The 14294-nt window shown below is 45.8% G+C and overlaps 1 protein-coding gene across 1 annotated transcript in view; it reads left to right on the forward strand.

Moving 5' to 3' along the window:
* PRSS55 (serine protease 55) overlaps nucleotides 1–14093 on the forward strand; it is a 55371-nt gene extending 41278 nt beyond the window's left edge. The window contains exons 6-9 of the mRNA XM_032635220.1: nucleotides 2336–2525; nucleotides 4222–4472; nucleotides 5895–6037; nucleotides 13750–14093. Coding sequence (XP_032491111.1) covers nucleotides 2336–2525; nucleotides 4222–4472; nucleotides 5895–6037; nucleotides 13750–14064 — 899 coding nt within the window. The 3' untranslated portion in view covers nucleotides 14065–14093. The remainder of the gene's footprint in view (nucleotides 1–2335; nucleotides 2526–4221; nucleotides 4473–5894; nucleotides 6038–13749) is intronic.
* Nucleotides 14094–14294: the final 201 nt, after the last annotated feature.

Raw genomic sequence — 14294 nt, forward strand, 5'->3', positions numbered from 1 at the left:
GAAACCCGGGACTTTATCGTTGAATGAATAGTGGCGCGCTGAGAAGCGCGGGCCCAGAATGAGCTGAGCATTGGTCCTGGAACTCAGGTGCTGAGCAGATGCCCAGGACGCCCACGTGCATGACAGGTGGGGTGGAGGTGGGCCGGGGGTGCCTGCTGTGCTCCATGGGCAGCTCCTCGCAGCTCCTGATAGGTTGTTTCTCTCTCTGGGGGGGGCGGGGGGGGCAGGTGGCTGAAGTGGAAAGGAAGCTGTTATGGGTCAGGTACTTTCCCCCGTTAGATGCCCACACTACCCCAGTGGGCTCTCCACTCTTAGCCCCACATGTGGATAAGGAGCTCCGAGCCTCAGGGAGGTTTAGGATTGGTCCAGAGCCTCGCAGCAGGGAAATGGGAGAGCCGGGAGTGGCCCCAGTGTGACTCCAGGGCCCGCATTTCCCTCCCTGCCCTCGGCCTCACGGAAAGAACACAGCCCACGTCCCCAGCTTCCCTCATTCCGGCCCGGGGTTGGCTGCACGGAGTGAATGGGGGCTGGTGCGTGGTGTGGGCAGAGAATCGGCAAAGCTGGCCTCTCTGCAAGCAGGTCCAAGTGCCCCCGATGGCTCGCATCTCTGCTTACCGTTTTGGCACTGCCTCCGTCACTGCTTAGGGCTTTGTGTTCCAGCGTTAGTCTATATGTCTGCACGGTTCCACGCTGGTGATGTAGGTTGTTCTCAAGACCAAGGAAAGGGGGCCCTTGGTGCAAGGTGACATGAGAAATTCTGGCAGCTAACGTGGCTTGAGGGTTTACTCTGTGTTGGGCACTTCAACACCCGTTATCTGTTCTGTACATCTTTGCATCTGTTCTGTAGCGTAAGTATTATCTTCTGCCTATTTGGGGAATAAAGAAAGGGATGATAAACAAGAATAAGTCGTTTACCCTAAATCATTCATCAGATAAGCAACAGAGCCAGGATTCAGACTCAGGCTTTGGGACTCCAGAGCATATAATGGTGCCCAGACACATGGTAAGACTATATATGTTTGGTAAATAAAGGAGGAAGTGCAGACCCAAAAGTCCTGGAAAGAGCCTCTGTATGTTACTGACAGCTGAAGGCTATTGACACATATTGATACATTTTCACTCCATTTTTTTTTTTAACTAAAAATAACCACCACTGGGTTCCTCCAACACATACTACAAAGTCCTCAAAACCTCTGTTGAATGGGTATTTGGAAAAGTAGCCTCTAGAAAGAGAGGGGAGGGGGTCTTGGGCTCTGTAGAATCAAGCTCATTCTTTGTTCCAGAACAAAACCACATTCAAGTCAGAAAATACTAACAGTGTCTCCTCCTCCTCCAGGTGAGGGGTTGGATCTGGACTCGCTCCAGAAGGCAGGTTTCTCTTCCAAACAGGCAGCTGCAGCCTTTGTTCTCAGCCTTCCAGGAAACAGAGCTGCTCTGCCTGGAACAGAATGTTCTAACCTAGAATAGCTTGGGGCTTCCTGTAGGTTCAGGCCCTCTCTAGGTCACCCTTCTGGTTTCCTGTATGTATTAGTTTCCTCTTGCTGCTGTAACAAACTACCACAAACTTAGTGGCTTAAACAACACAAACTTCTTATCTTACAGTTCTGTAGGACAGAACTCCCACATGGGTCTCCCTGGGCTAAGATCAGGGTGTCAGCAGGACTGCGTTCCTATTGGAAGCTCTAGGGAAGAGTCTGTTAACTTGCCTTTTCCAGCTTCTAGAGATCATCCATATACCTTGGCTTGTGGCCCCTTCCTCCGTCTTCAAAGCCAGCAATATTGCATCTCTCAGTGCCATTCTTCTGCAGTCACATCTCTCTTCTTCTGCTTCCCTCTACCACTTTTAAGGACCCATGTGATTACATTGGGTCCACTCAGATTATCCAGGACAATCTCCCCATTTTAAGGTCAGCTGATTAGCAACCTTAATTCCATCTGCAATGTCCCCTTTGCCTTATAAGGTAACATATTCACGAATTCCAGGGCATGCTCCATTAGGACGTGGACATTTTTTGGCAACAGAGGCATTATTCTGCCAGTCACTCCAGGTTGGCCCTGGCCAAGTATTTTCCTCTGATTTTTCTCAGATGAGGGCAGAAACAAGCTCGGCAAAGTGACTTACCTGTCTGGAAAGGAGACAGAGCCAACACTTCCAAACACGTTCCAACAGATGTGAAGCATCTGTTGGCTTACTCGTGTTTCTAAGGGTGCTTTACTGGGCCAGCCTCAGTTTCCCCATCTCTAGAATGGGTACAATGATAGCTACTTATGGGTCTTCTATGGATATTGACTAAGTGTTGCATTGTTTCCCTTCCTTTCTCTTCCATTCTACCAGAATGCGGTGAAAGACCCGTTTTTGAGAGAGGAGCTCAGTATTCCAGAATCATAGGAGGGATGGAGGCTGAGGTGGGTGAGTTTCCATGGCAGGTGAGTATTCAAGCAAGAAATGAACATTTCTGTGGTGGCGCCATCATCAGCGAGTGGTGGATTGTCTCGGCGGCTCACTGCTTGTACTCTGAGATCTCGTAAGTACCGAGTCCATCCCCTTGCTTCTGACAATGTGCTCCCCTCCCTGGGGAAGCCCCACACGCCCTAGGGAGGAAGAGGCTGTGAACCCAAGGCCGGATCCACTGTGCCTTCTTTGTTGTCACCCAGAACCAGTAACTGCGGCTTCCCTGAGGTCACAAACTGTCCTCTCCAGGGACATCTGTCTTGGTGGAGCCAAAGGGCTTGGTCTGTCTCCCTCTGCCAGGACATTCAAGTCTTTCTAGGAGGAAATCCTCCTAATTCTGGAGGTCTGGGTTCCTGGGCCATCCGACAACCTACTTCCCTCCTCCTTATAGAGTTTTCTCTGCACTCCAGGAGACTGGTGGAAAACAGAGCGTTTACTGATTCCCCATCATGGGCCAGCGACCTGCTAAGAAACTCCGTGCATTAACTTATTTAATCATACAAACAACCCTGAGGCGGGTAGAATGAGTAATCCCCTTTTAACTCATTCCAACTTACAGAAACCCTGAGGCAGGTAAAATGAACATCCTTATTTTATAGAGAAGGAAACTGAGGTCCAATAAGGTTAGCTGACTCACGCAAGGTACACACCTTAGTAGACAGAAACAGGATTTAAATCCGGTTCCAGCACTTGTGCTTTTCCGCTCCACCACCTCGAGAAAGCTTGAAGATACACAGAAAGAAGAACTTTAAAGGGTTCATCAAAAACCTCGGGAAAGTTTCACCCTGGGGTAACCAAGGAAACTTGTTGCATTTACTCCCATGGGATACTTAAGGACTGACTGTTGGAAAGTTCCTGGCCATTCTGCCTGGAGGGAAATTCCTGAATTATTACTGAAGATTCTTTCTGCTTCATCAATGGCAGGTCTGGATTAAACTCTGTTCCTGATTCTTGCATAGGTCTTCAGGTGCATATGTGCAAAAGTTTATTCCTAGGAGAGAAGGTATAGAATCATAGGACTTGTGCATCTTCCAGTTTATTAGAAAATCCAAATGATTTTCCAAAGTGGTTGCACCCATTTAAATTTCCGCCAGCGGTGTGTAAGTGTTAAAATCATCACCAATATTTGCTACTTTTTCAGAATTTTTAATTTTTGCTTTTCTGGTGAAAAGCATGAAATACTATTACAATTGTAGTCTTAATTTGCATTTTTCTTCCTACTGCTAAGTTGATATTTGCAAGTTTATTGGTATATTTTCTCTTTTGTAAAGTCTGTTTGAGCTTTGACAATTTTTTTTTAATTTGTAGACTCTCTTTATACGTTCTGAATGTTAAACTTTAGTCAGTTGTGTATGTTGCAAACAAAAAAATTCTGTTCCTCAGTCTCTAAATTGCTGGTAGACAAATTGATGTGCTAATCCCTTCCTATCTGAGGGCTAGTTTGATCTGTGCCAAGTGGTCTTTTATGGGCTCTTTGGGGGCCCAAAGCTAAGTCCTTTCTTTGGCCTGTGAGGCAGGAGTATCTCATTCACATCTCTGGGATGATTCCGGAGCAGCCATGGAGCCTATGGTCGGCCACAGTGGCTGTTTCACCCTCCTTCTCTACCTTTTTCAAATGCTCACATCTTCTGAGCAACAGCCCCAGTAGGACAAATGCAAAAGGCCCCTACAGCTATGTGGGATATAGGGTTTTCAGACACAGCAGATTCTGTGCACCTTGTGACTTTCCTTCCCCTCCTATTTCTCCGTCTCTGGTTCTCCGCCACCAGGCCAACAGAACTGAGAGTCGTGCTGGGAACGAATAGCTTAAGCAGCCCATCCCTGGAAATAAAGGGGGTCACAAGCATAATTCTGCACAAGGACTTTCAAAGTCTCAACATGGACAATGATATCTCCCTGCTGCTGTTGGACACGCCCATCACATTCAGCGAGCTGAAAGAACCCATCTGCATGCCCACAGAGCCCGGCCTCTCCAGGTGGCACAAATGCTGGGTGGCAGGATGGGGGCAGACCCAAACTGGTAAGTAACGGCTCAGCATCTCTTGGGAGCGCCTGGGGGAAGAGCCACATCACAGGCGTCTGAGGATGGGCCAGTAAACCTAAAGGAGAGGGGAGAGGATGAAAGGGGAGAGGGCTGAGGAAGGAGGGAGGAGAGGAGCTTGCATTGGAGCAAATCCCTGAGCACCAGGAACGCACAGAGGCCCGATCTCAGCCTCTTCTAAGTGCGAAGGAAACATCCGCCAAGGCCCTGAGCTGAGATGCCAGGTGTGGGCCATCCCTGGGTGTGGTCCTGTCCCGCCATCACATGGCAGTCTCGTTTGTTTCATTGAATATAAACCCTCCAGTTGGCCAGGGGCTCTCTGCTCTGCTCTCTCACATCTCCGTGATTCACGCATTGATGTTTCCCACCTGGATCCTACAGGCATTCAAGACGCCTGCCCTGGCCTAGACTTTAGATGGTCCTGGAGTGTTGCCCAGCCATTCTTAGAAATGAATCTGTTGCTGTTACTTGTTGTTACATTGTTACTTGGCCAAAATAAGAGGAACCTGACCAGGGTAATAAAGGGATAATGAAAGCCCTGCTGGACTGTTCCCAAAGAAAACTCAACAAAATTGGTAGGGGAGGGACGGGAATAGCACAGCGCTAGCTCAGGCCTGAACAAGACTCCAGGTCCTTAGGGATGCTTTGCAGTGACCTGGGGTCTAAGAGATGGTAGGTATTTCAGGAGTTTGGTAACTAGAGGGCAACTGGTGTAACACTGATTCAGGGCTCTGGGCACGACTCAGAATTTAGAAGTGAGGAGAGGCAGATGGGTGCCTGCACGATTAAGAACACTCAGTGTGGAGAAGTCTTTTGAAATCTCCATGTGGTAGGAGTTAATGAGATGGAGAGAAGTCCAAACAAATTCCTGGAAGCTGGCAGTCCAGGAAGGGCCTTGACAAACCCCCTGTAAAAACTCTCAACCAACCTGGCTTTGTCTGGGGGACCTGAAAGCTTTTTTCACCGGGAGTGCAAACCCAGTTTCAGCGGCCCTGTGTCAGAAGTGTCACACTCACATAACAGAAAGTAACGAGAGGCAAATATGCTGAAGAGGCAGGATTACGCTGAGAATCGATCGAAAGCCAGTTCTAAGAAGTCAAGTCTGTAGCGCTGTTGGAGCCAAGATGGAAGTCTTCTTGGAGGCAGGAATATGATTTTGAATGGGAGGGATAATTCAAGTAGGTGGGGACTTGTTTGGAAGAGCCTGGGGTGGTGGAGTGAGTAAATTGCGAGGGATTACTGGAAGGACATGGAGAGTGAGGGTCTGTGAAAATGTGAAAAAAAAGGTGGATGTGTGGCTGGCGGGACACTGGGCAGGTTGGTCTAGGGCACGTCAGCTGCATTATAGGCACTGGGGCTCCTGTCCAGTGACTTTTCTAAAGGGCCTTCTCTATGGGTCAGGTCTCAAACAGCCTATGGAAACAGAGCTGTTGAAAGTGCCCATGACCATCGTGGATCGGGAGAAGTGTCTAAAGGAATTTCCAAGACTTACCAAAAATATGCTGTGTGCTGGATACGAGAATGAGACCTACGATGCTTGCCAGGTAACTTGGATGTATCCCCTCCATCCCCTCGGGCTGCCAATGTAAAGGCATCCTCTCTCCGTAGGGAATAGACAATAAGAGTTTGGAAAATGTGTGGGAATCAGGCTTAGATACGGGAATGGGGACATGGATTCAGGAATACTTACTGTCAGGTCCTTGGACTATCAGAGCTTGCCTGGAAGTCAGTATGCAGCAACCCTGCATAAATATTTCTGGTCTTCTCCAGGTAGGCCCCCAAGACTTTTTCCATTTCTGAGACTTCTTGAAAAAACAAAAAGCCAAGGAAGATTTGAGATCCATACAAGGAATTATTTTACTTTATTAATTTTAGCTACCTTTGTTGAGTGCACTAAACTCTGGGATTCAACAATTGACGAGACATGGTTTCTTGCCTAAAGGATCCCACAGTCTCCTGGGCAGGCAGTTGGGTAAACAATCGTAGTGTATTGGATCATGCCTGTGAGTTTCGCTGAAGAAAAGTCTGGTAGCTTAGCTTCTCTTTACTAAAATTAACACAAAAATTTAAAAAGAAAAGCACTTTTTGATTGATAGTAGAAGAAACAGGGGAAAACCCCTCATCAATTAGCTTCCTCTGGCTCTAAGGATGGGAAGGATACATCTTGGGAAGGATCAGGCTGGGGAGCCCACGTAGTCCTACTCATTGGCTGGGCAGTGGATCTGGTCACTGGTGTAAAACTGTAAGTGCAGATGTTAAATGTTCTGCAGAGCGATGAAAAGGCTGTCTCACAGAAGGGCTGTGAGGTTAGGAAGAGTGAACAGTAGCAGAAAAGGCACCAGGTTTAGAAGAAGGAGTCCCCCACGAGGTGGTGAATGCCATGAGGACCACAGAGAGAGACAGAATCAATGCCACACGAGCCCTGTGTTTTCCCCACATTCTGGATAGTTTAAAACATTACAAAACAAAACAGACGATTGGGACTTCTGGTTCTGGACAAGATGGAGTAGACACATTTCTCTTGATCCCTTCCACTAAATACAGCTAAAAGCACTGGACATTATATTGTGAAACAAAAATAAAGGCTCCAGAATGTGAAGAGAAGATGAAATTGGAAACAAAGATCCTAATACGTAAGGAATGACAAAGCAGTGAATTCCTTGGGTTTTCTTTCTGCCTCTCATATCCCAGCCTGGATGGTAGTACATAACAGCTCAGCATCTCCTGGGAGCAGCTGGGGGAAATAGCGCCATGGGCACAGACAAACTAACAAAACAAAACAAAACAAGATAGCCTTCCTCTCTTTGGACCAGGAAAAGGGCAACCTAACAAGGTGGAAACTTTTAAACAATAATCATTCTATTCCAGCAAAACACCAGGAAAAGCCCCACAGTGCTCCCACCCCAGCAACCAAGGTCGAGTGGACAATTTCACCTTCCCCCCATCCCCCTGCCCACTATGGTGGTGTCAGAGGAGGCCGAGTGGAGAGCCAGGACTTTAAGTACAATCTAGGTTTAATGAGCCATCCCCTGTCCCCCTCAATGTCAGTGGAGGCCACCTGAAGAGCTCGGGCTCCCACCCAGTGGTAGCGGCACCCTGCTCCTCCCCTTGGTGTCATAACTGGTCTGAGTGGCAGGTCAAGACTTCCACCCCAATTCAATGGAAAGGAGTTGGCATCCCCCTCCCCTGACTCCAGTTTCATAGGAGGCCTGTTAAAACAGAAGATTCATATGAGAACCCAAGTCTCATAACCTATTACTCAAGACAGGATCTGTAATAAATAGAATAGAGGGTTTCACTAATATACATGGATTCCATTTATTAATACACATAGGATAAGGAAAAATAAAGCTAAAAATCTGAGTAAAGAATCTTTTTTTAAAAATTGAGAACCATTAATTCCTAGAATAAATTCAATTAAAACAAAATGGATCATGCACTTAAATGTAAAACTACAAAATTTTTTTAGAAAAAGAAAATAGTCTTTGGGACATAGAGTAACACCAAAAACACAACTCATAAAAGGAAAAATTGATCAAATGGACCTCATCAAAATTAAAAACTTTTCGTTTATGAAACACCATATTAAGAGGATGAAAAGACAAGCTACTGATAGGGAGATAATATCCAACAAAGAAACTATACCTAGACCCTATAAAGAACTCTTGCAGTCAACTGTAGAAAAACGTACTATCCAATTCAAAAATGGGCAAAAGACAAGAACAGACATTTGGCTGAAGAGGATATACAGATGGCAAATAAGAAAATGAAACGACGTTCAACATCATTACCCATCAAGCAAATGCAAATTAAAACCACAATCAGGTATCACTACACACCTCAGAATGGCTAAAATTAAAAAATAAAAAATAGTAACAACACCAAATGCTGATAAGAATGTAGAGAAACTGGATCACTCGTATATTGCTTGGGGGAGTTTAAAATAGTCTAATCACTCTGGAAAACAATTTTGTAGTTTCTTTAAAAACTGAACGTGCTCTTGCCATATAACCCAGCAAATGCCATTCTTGGGCGTTTATTCCAGAGAAATGAAGGCTTGTGTTCACACAAAAACCTGTGCAGGAGTGTTTATAGGACATTTACTCATAATAGACCAAAATTGGAAACAAATGTCCTGTAAGACGTGGATAATTAAATACACTGATAATTAAATACACTGCATCTATTCCATGCAATACCACTCAGCTGTTACAAGAAGCAAACTATTGGTACGTGCAACCACGTGAATGTGTCCAGAGACTCATGCTACGTGCAACAAGCTGACCCCCAAAGGTCCCACACTGTGTGATTCCATTTACATAACATTCTTTATTAAAATTTTTTTATTGGAGTATAGTTGATTTATAATGTTGTTAGCTTCTGCTGTACAGCAAAGTGAATCAGTTATATATATATATATATATATATATCTCCACTCTTTTTTAGATTCTTTTCCCATATAGGTCATTACAGAGTATTGAGTAGAGTTCCCTGTGCTATACAGTAGGTCCTTATTAGTTATCTATTTTATATGCAGCAATGTGTATGTGTCAATCCCAATCTCCCAGTGTATCCCTCCCTACCGCCCCGCTTCCCCCCGGGTAACCATAAGTTTGTTTTCTACATCTGTGACTCTATTTCTGTTTTGTACCATTTGTACCATTTTTTTAGATTCCACATATAGTCGATAGATGATATTTGTCTTTCTCTGTCTGACTTACTTCACTCAGTATGACAATCTCTAGGTCCATCCATGTTGCTGCAAATGGCATTATTTTGTTATTTTTTATGGCTGAGTAATATTCCATTGTATATATGTACCACATCTTTATCCACTCCTCTGTCAATGGACATTTGCATAATATCCTTGAAATGACAAAATTATAGAAAGGGAGAACAGCTTAGTGGTTGCCAGGCTTAAGGAGGGTTTAGGGGTAGAAGGAAGTGGATATAGCATTAAAAGGGCAACCTGAGGGATCCTCGTGATTATGGACATGTTCTGTGTATTGACTGCGTCGAGGTTAATACCCCAGTTGTGCTATTGTAGTATATGTAGTTCTACAAGATGGTATCATTGGGGGAAACATGTAAAGGGTACTTGGGATCTCTCTGTATTATTTCTTTCAACTGCACGTGAATCTACAGTTATATCAAACTTAAAAAAAACAAAGAGAAGACAAAGCTTCCCAATAGCAATGGTTAAATGAAGATCTCAGATCCTAGCCATGCCACACACTTAGGGAGCAGCCAGTTCATACTGGAGCAGGAGACAAAGGGCTCCAATATCAATTGAAAAGGGGAGGGCTTCCCTGGTGGCGCGGTGGTTGAGAGTCCGCCTGCAGATGCAGGGGACACGGGTTCGTGCCCCGGTCCGAGAAGATCCCACATGTCGCAGAGCAGCTGGGCCCGTGAGCCATGGCCGCTGAGCCTGCGCGTCCGGAGCCTGTACTCTGCAACGGGAGAGGCCACTACAGTAAGAGGCCCGCGTACGGCAAAAAAAAAAAAAAGAAAAGGGGAAAACAACATTTAATAGTATAATTGGAAAGCATTCCAGGGAGAATTGGGGGAAAATCACGGAGACTTGAAAAAGTATCTTGTGTTCAGGGAACTTTCAATATTTCAGAAGCCAGTGATAACAAGGGTTGAGTGTGGAGAGGTGAGCAGAGCAGGTCACTAGGGCAGGGTTGCCACGCGTGGGAGACTAGAGGTTGTCCCAGGCTGCTCACCCTCATCAGTATTCACACCTATCCTTTCAGTCTTTTTCATTCATCACCATCCCATATTCAAATGGCCAAAACCAACTGCAGCAACACTTGAAACAATCAAGTGTCATCTTTGATGACATTTTCTGTCCCCTTTGCTTCAATGGCTGGATCTACCATCTGGAGTCTAGGATTTTTGCTCCAGTCCCTCCCCTATCAAAATGTACTTTAATGAAAGCTTCTAAAATTAATCATCTTATTACTTGAGTGCTATAAATAACTGTGCTGTTACCGTTTTAAGCCTTTTTTAAGAAAAAAATTGTGAAGTGAAAAGCTTTGCTCTCTGTTTAGAAAGCTTTCTGTTGCTGAGAATAAGCTGACAGTGATCCAGGCAAGGGAAGTTTCCTGAAATTATATAATATTATCATCACTTAAATCCAGGTAAGCCAGGCAGAAAGTCCCCTAGGGTTTAAAAATAATTGCCTTTAAAAATAAAATCACACTTTTAAACTTAGCAAACTTGAAGAAAACACATAATCACATAATGAAGGGAAATTATAATTTTACGATGGAAACATTTAAATATGTTCAAAGTAATAGCAATAAGATTATGCTGTACTTAAAATACAAATTAAAATCAAATCAATTGAATTTTGTGGTTTACTTTTTCCGGCGCTTTTCCTCTTTGTAATCCCCTAAGGTTACACTATGAAAAAACAAAGTTCAACTTAAAAAAAATAACTGACACCGTCCAGCAAACTATAGAATCAAATATGTCCCAAGCTAGCAATGCAATACTTCTTGTGAAGGACCAGCAAGCATCTGAGAAACAGGCATTGCAATGCTGCACAGTTTTCTTATCTTTCTTCTCAACTCCAGCAAAAATTTTGTCTTATTCATGGCTGGATTCCCAGTGCCTAGCACTGGAATTTCATTCCCTCCACTATCCTGTAAGATGGGCTGGGCAGGTCTCACTCTCCCTGTTTAACAGATGAGAAAACAGGGATTTAGAATTTAAGTGGTTTGTCTGAGGTCCAGGAGGTAGTGGGGCCAGGCTGGAAGCCAGGTCGTCTGCTTCTCACCCAAAATGGACAGAAGTGATCACACGGTGTGAATAACACAGTAGTGAACTTAGGAGGCTCTGTGGTCAGTATGTTTCTAAGCAGACAAGTCTCTGGCTACCAGCCTTAGTCTTTGGAAGAAAGTTCCCCTTAGATGGGCTGTCATCAGTCCCAAGTCCTTGCTAGCTGAGGCCAGACCCTCCTTTGAGACATCCTTTCTTTCTTCCCAAAAGGAAGAGAAAAAAAATTAAGACTCTATGTGTGAAAGGACATGAATTTACGGCTGTCCCTCTGGAGTCCCAGCACTCCGAGAAGGGAATCTCTGTTTCCTGAGTATACAAATAATGTTTGTAATACATAAGGCTAAAATAATACTACTAATACATTTCTGGAGCATTTACTACATAGCATTTACCCTATGCCAAGTGATGTATAGATTTTAAAAATGTCATTGCCAGTAATCTTGGGAAGTAGCTGGTATTATCTCCATTTTAACGACGCAGAAACTGAGGCTTAGAAGTTACTTGTCCAAGCACAGTTCTCTCCCTGTTATGTAAGGAAATAACAATCAACATATTAATAGGCTTTTTATACCATTCATGCCATCATAACGTGAAGAAAATGATAGAGACAGCACTTACGGAAGGAGCTCTTTGAGTGGCAATCCTATTGATTTGGTTCTTGCCCCGTGACCTTGAAATAGAACACGTGCAAAGAAAAGCACACACCCACAAAAACCAGCCAAGCGTTAAGGGCAATGTTTTGTACTGGAAAGGGTGGTTTTGGTTTTGGCACCACGCTCACTGGGTGTCCTTGAGCTCCAAGCTCTCTGTTAATTCCGCTCCGTATATCCCTCTGCTTGGCGATGTGTCCCACAGTCAACATAAACTCCCCTTGAACATGATTTCATCGTTATCTTCCCCTGCACTTTACCCCATGACCTTGGAACTAGTACTCACCACCCGTGTCCAGTGGCACCAGTCCCCAGATCGTGTCAGTTTCAACGCACCCCCCTGCCTCCTGACCGTCTCGTGCCCTGGTTGAGGTCCTCATCACTCCCACCTCCTCTTAACTAGTCCCCCCACCTCCTGCCTAATTCCTTTCCAATCAGTTCCCCCCACTCACTCTTCCTGTCAAATTCTTATTCATCCTTCAAACAAAATGCAGTTGATCCTGTTTGTTTGCACTGTTGTCTCCCTCCCTAGACCATACGGTCTTGTATCCCAAGTGCCTAACAGTTAGTTTTTCCTCCTTGAAGATGTGTTCGGTGGAAGTGAGCAGATCTCTTCTGACTTTCCATTTTCTAATTATTAAATGAGAATCAAAATTCCTACCTCACAGAGATGTGGGATGAAGGGGTAGATGAGAAAGTAAAGTCAGGGGACCAACGCCGGGCCTCGGACATCATGTCCGGGAAGTGTTGATTCTCCTCCTTCCCATTAGGTCCCATTCCCGGTCCTGTTGATGACCATGGAAAAGGAGGCCATCTCTCCGCTGAGAAGGAAAGATCACTTGAACAATTATAGCTCCCCAGAGGGAAGGAACATGTGCTTTGGCATCAGGAAGACCTGGTTCCAACTTTGGCCCCAACATCATGTAACCCTGAGTAAGCCCTTCATCGTCCTTAAGCTTCATTTTCCCTGTATTAAAATGGACAAAAGGAAGCCATATATGTGTGAGGGACACGATGGGGACTTGGTACATACTTTCCATATAAATAGATAATCATCTGAGTCATAGACCCATGTGATTCCACCCTGGAGGGGTCACATAGTCAGAAAAGCTTAGCTCACTTGCCCCCTGTAAACACCCACAGCAAAGAATTAAAAAGAGACATCCTTCTCCCTCACTCCTCCAGAAGAACATCAAAGGAGACCCAGTTCAGGGCTTCCCTGGTGGCGCAGTGGTTGGGAGTCTGCCTGCCGATGCAGAGGACAGGGGTTCGTGCCCCAGTCCAGGAAGATCCCACATGCCGCGGAGCGGCTGGGCCCGTGAGCCATGGCCGCTGAGCCTGCGCGTCCGGAGCCTGTGCTCCGCAAGGGGAGAGGCCACAACAGTGAGAAGCCTGCGTACCGCAAAAAAAAAAAAAGGAGACCCAGTTCACATCCACAGGCCTAACAGCACTCCTCGCATCCTCTTTTCATTCCTTCCCTTTACAGCTCTGTCCAGAGCTTCTGATTTAAGACCCGCAAATCTGGTCCCCAGTCTTCCTCAGCCTGGGTCCTCCGTGTTCCGGCTCCCTCTCTGTGTGCTGTGCATGGAGCGTGTGCATGCCCACGCTCTACATACCACGGTTCCTGGGGCCAGGCTGAGTGCTGCACATGCCCCGCGTGCAGCCACGATAGGGTGGGTGTTGATCTGCGATGATGTGATTCCCCTTGGCGTCCTGGAGTCGGGAGGTCCATGAAGCCTCTTCCATGAGCGAGCTGTGCTCTGCCTCACATGGATAGTTTCAAACGGGACTCGCTGCTGATCTGTGTTTTCTGTCCACAGGGTGACAGCGGGGGTCCTCTCGTCTGTACCACAGAATCTGGCAAGAAGTGGTACCAGGTGGGCATCATCAGCTGGGGAAAGAGTTGTGGACAGAAGAACATTCCAGGAATATACACCTTGTTAGAAAACTACCACTCCTGGATCAAGACGGTGACTGAGTTAGAGGGAAGGCCCTTCAGTGCTGAGAAAACGATAGCCTCTCCCAGACAAAAATCCAAGAGCTGTCAGGCTCCAGAATTCCCGGGGCCCGGCAGCCCCAGACTCTGGATGCTGCTCTGCCCTGCATGGTGTTTTAGGCTAGTTTTCTACAAATAATAAAATAGATGCTATTCTTTTTTTTTTAATTAATTAATTTAGTTTTGGCTGTGTTGGGTCTTCATTTCTGTGCGAGGACTTTCTCTAGTTGCAGCGAGCGGGGGCCACTCTTCATCACGGTACGCGGGCCTCTCACTGCTGTGACCTCTCCCGTTGCAGAGCACAGGCTCCGGATGCGCAGGCTCAGCGGCCATGGCTCACGGGCCCAGCCGCTCCGCGGCATGTGGGAT

This window comes from Phocoena sinus, chromosome 6, assembly GCF_008692025.1.
Source record: "Phocoena sinus isolate mPhoSin1 chromosome 6, mPhoSin1.pri, whole genome shotgun sequence".
NCBI lineage: Eukaryota > Metazoa > Chordata > Mammalia > Artiodactyla > Phocoenidae > Phocoena > Phocoena sinus.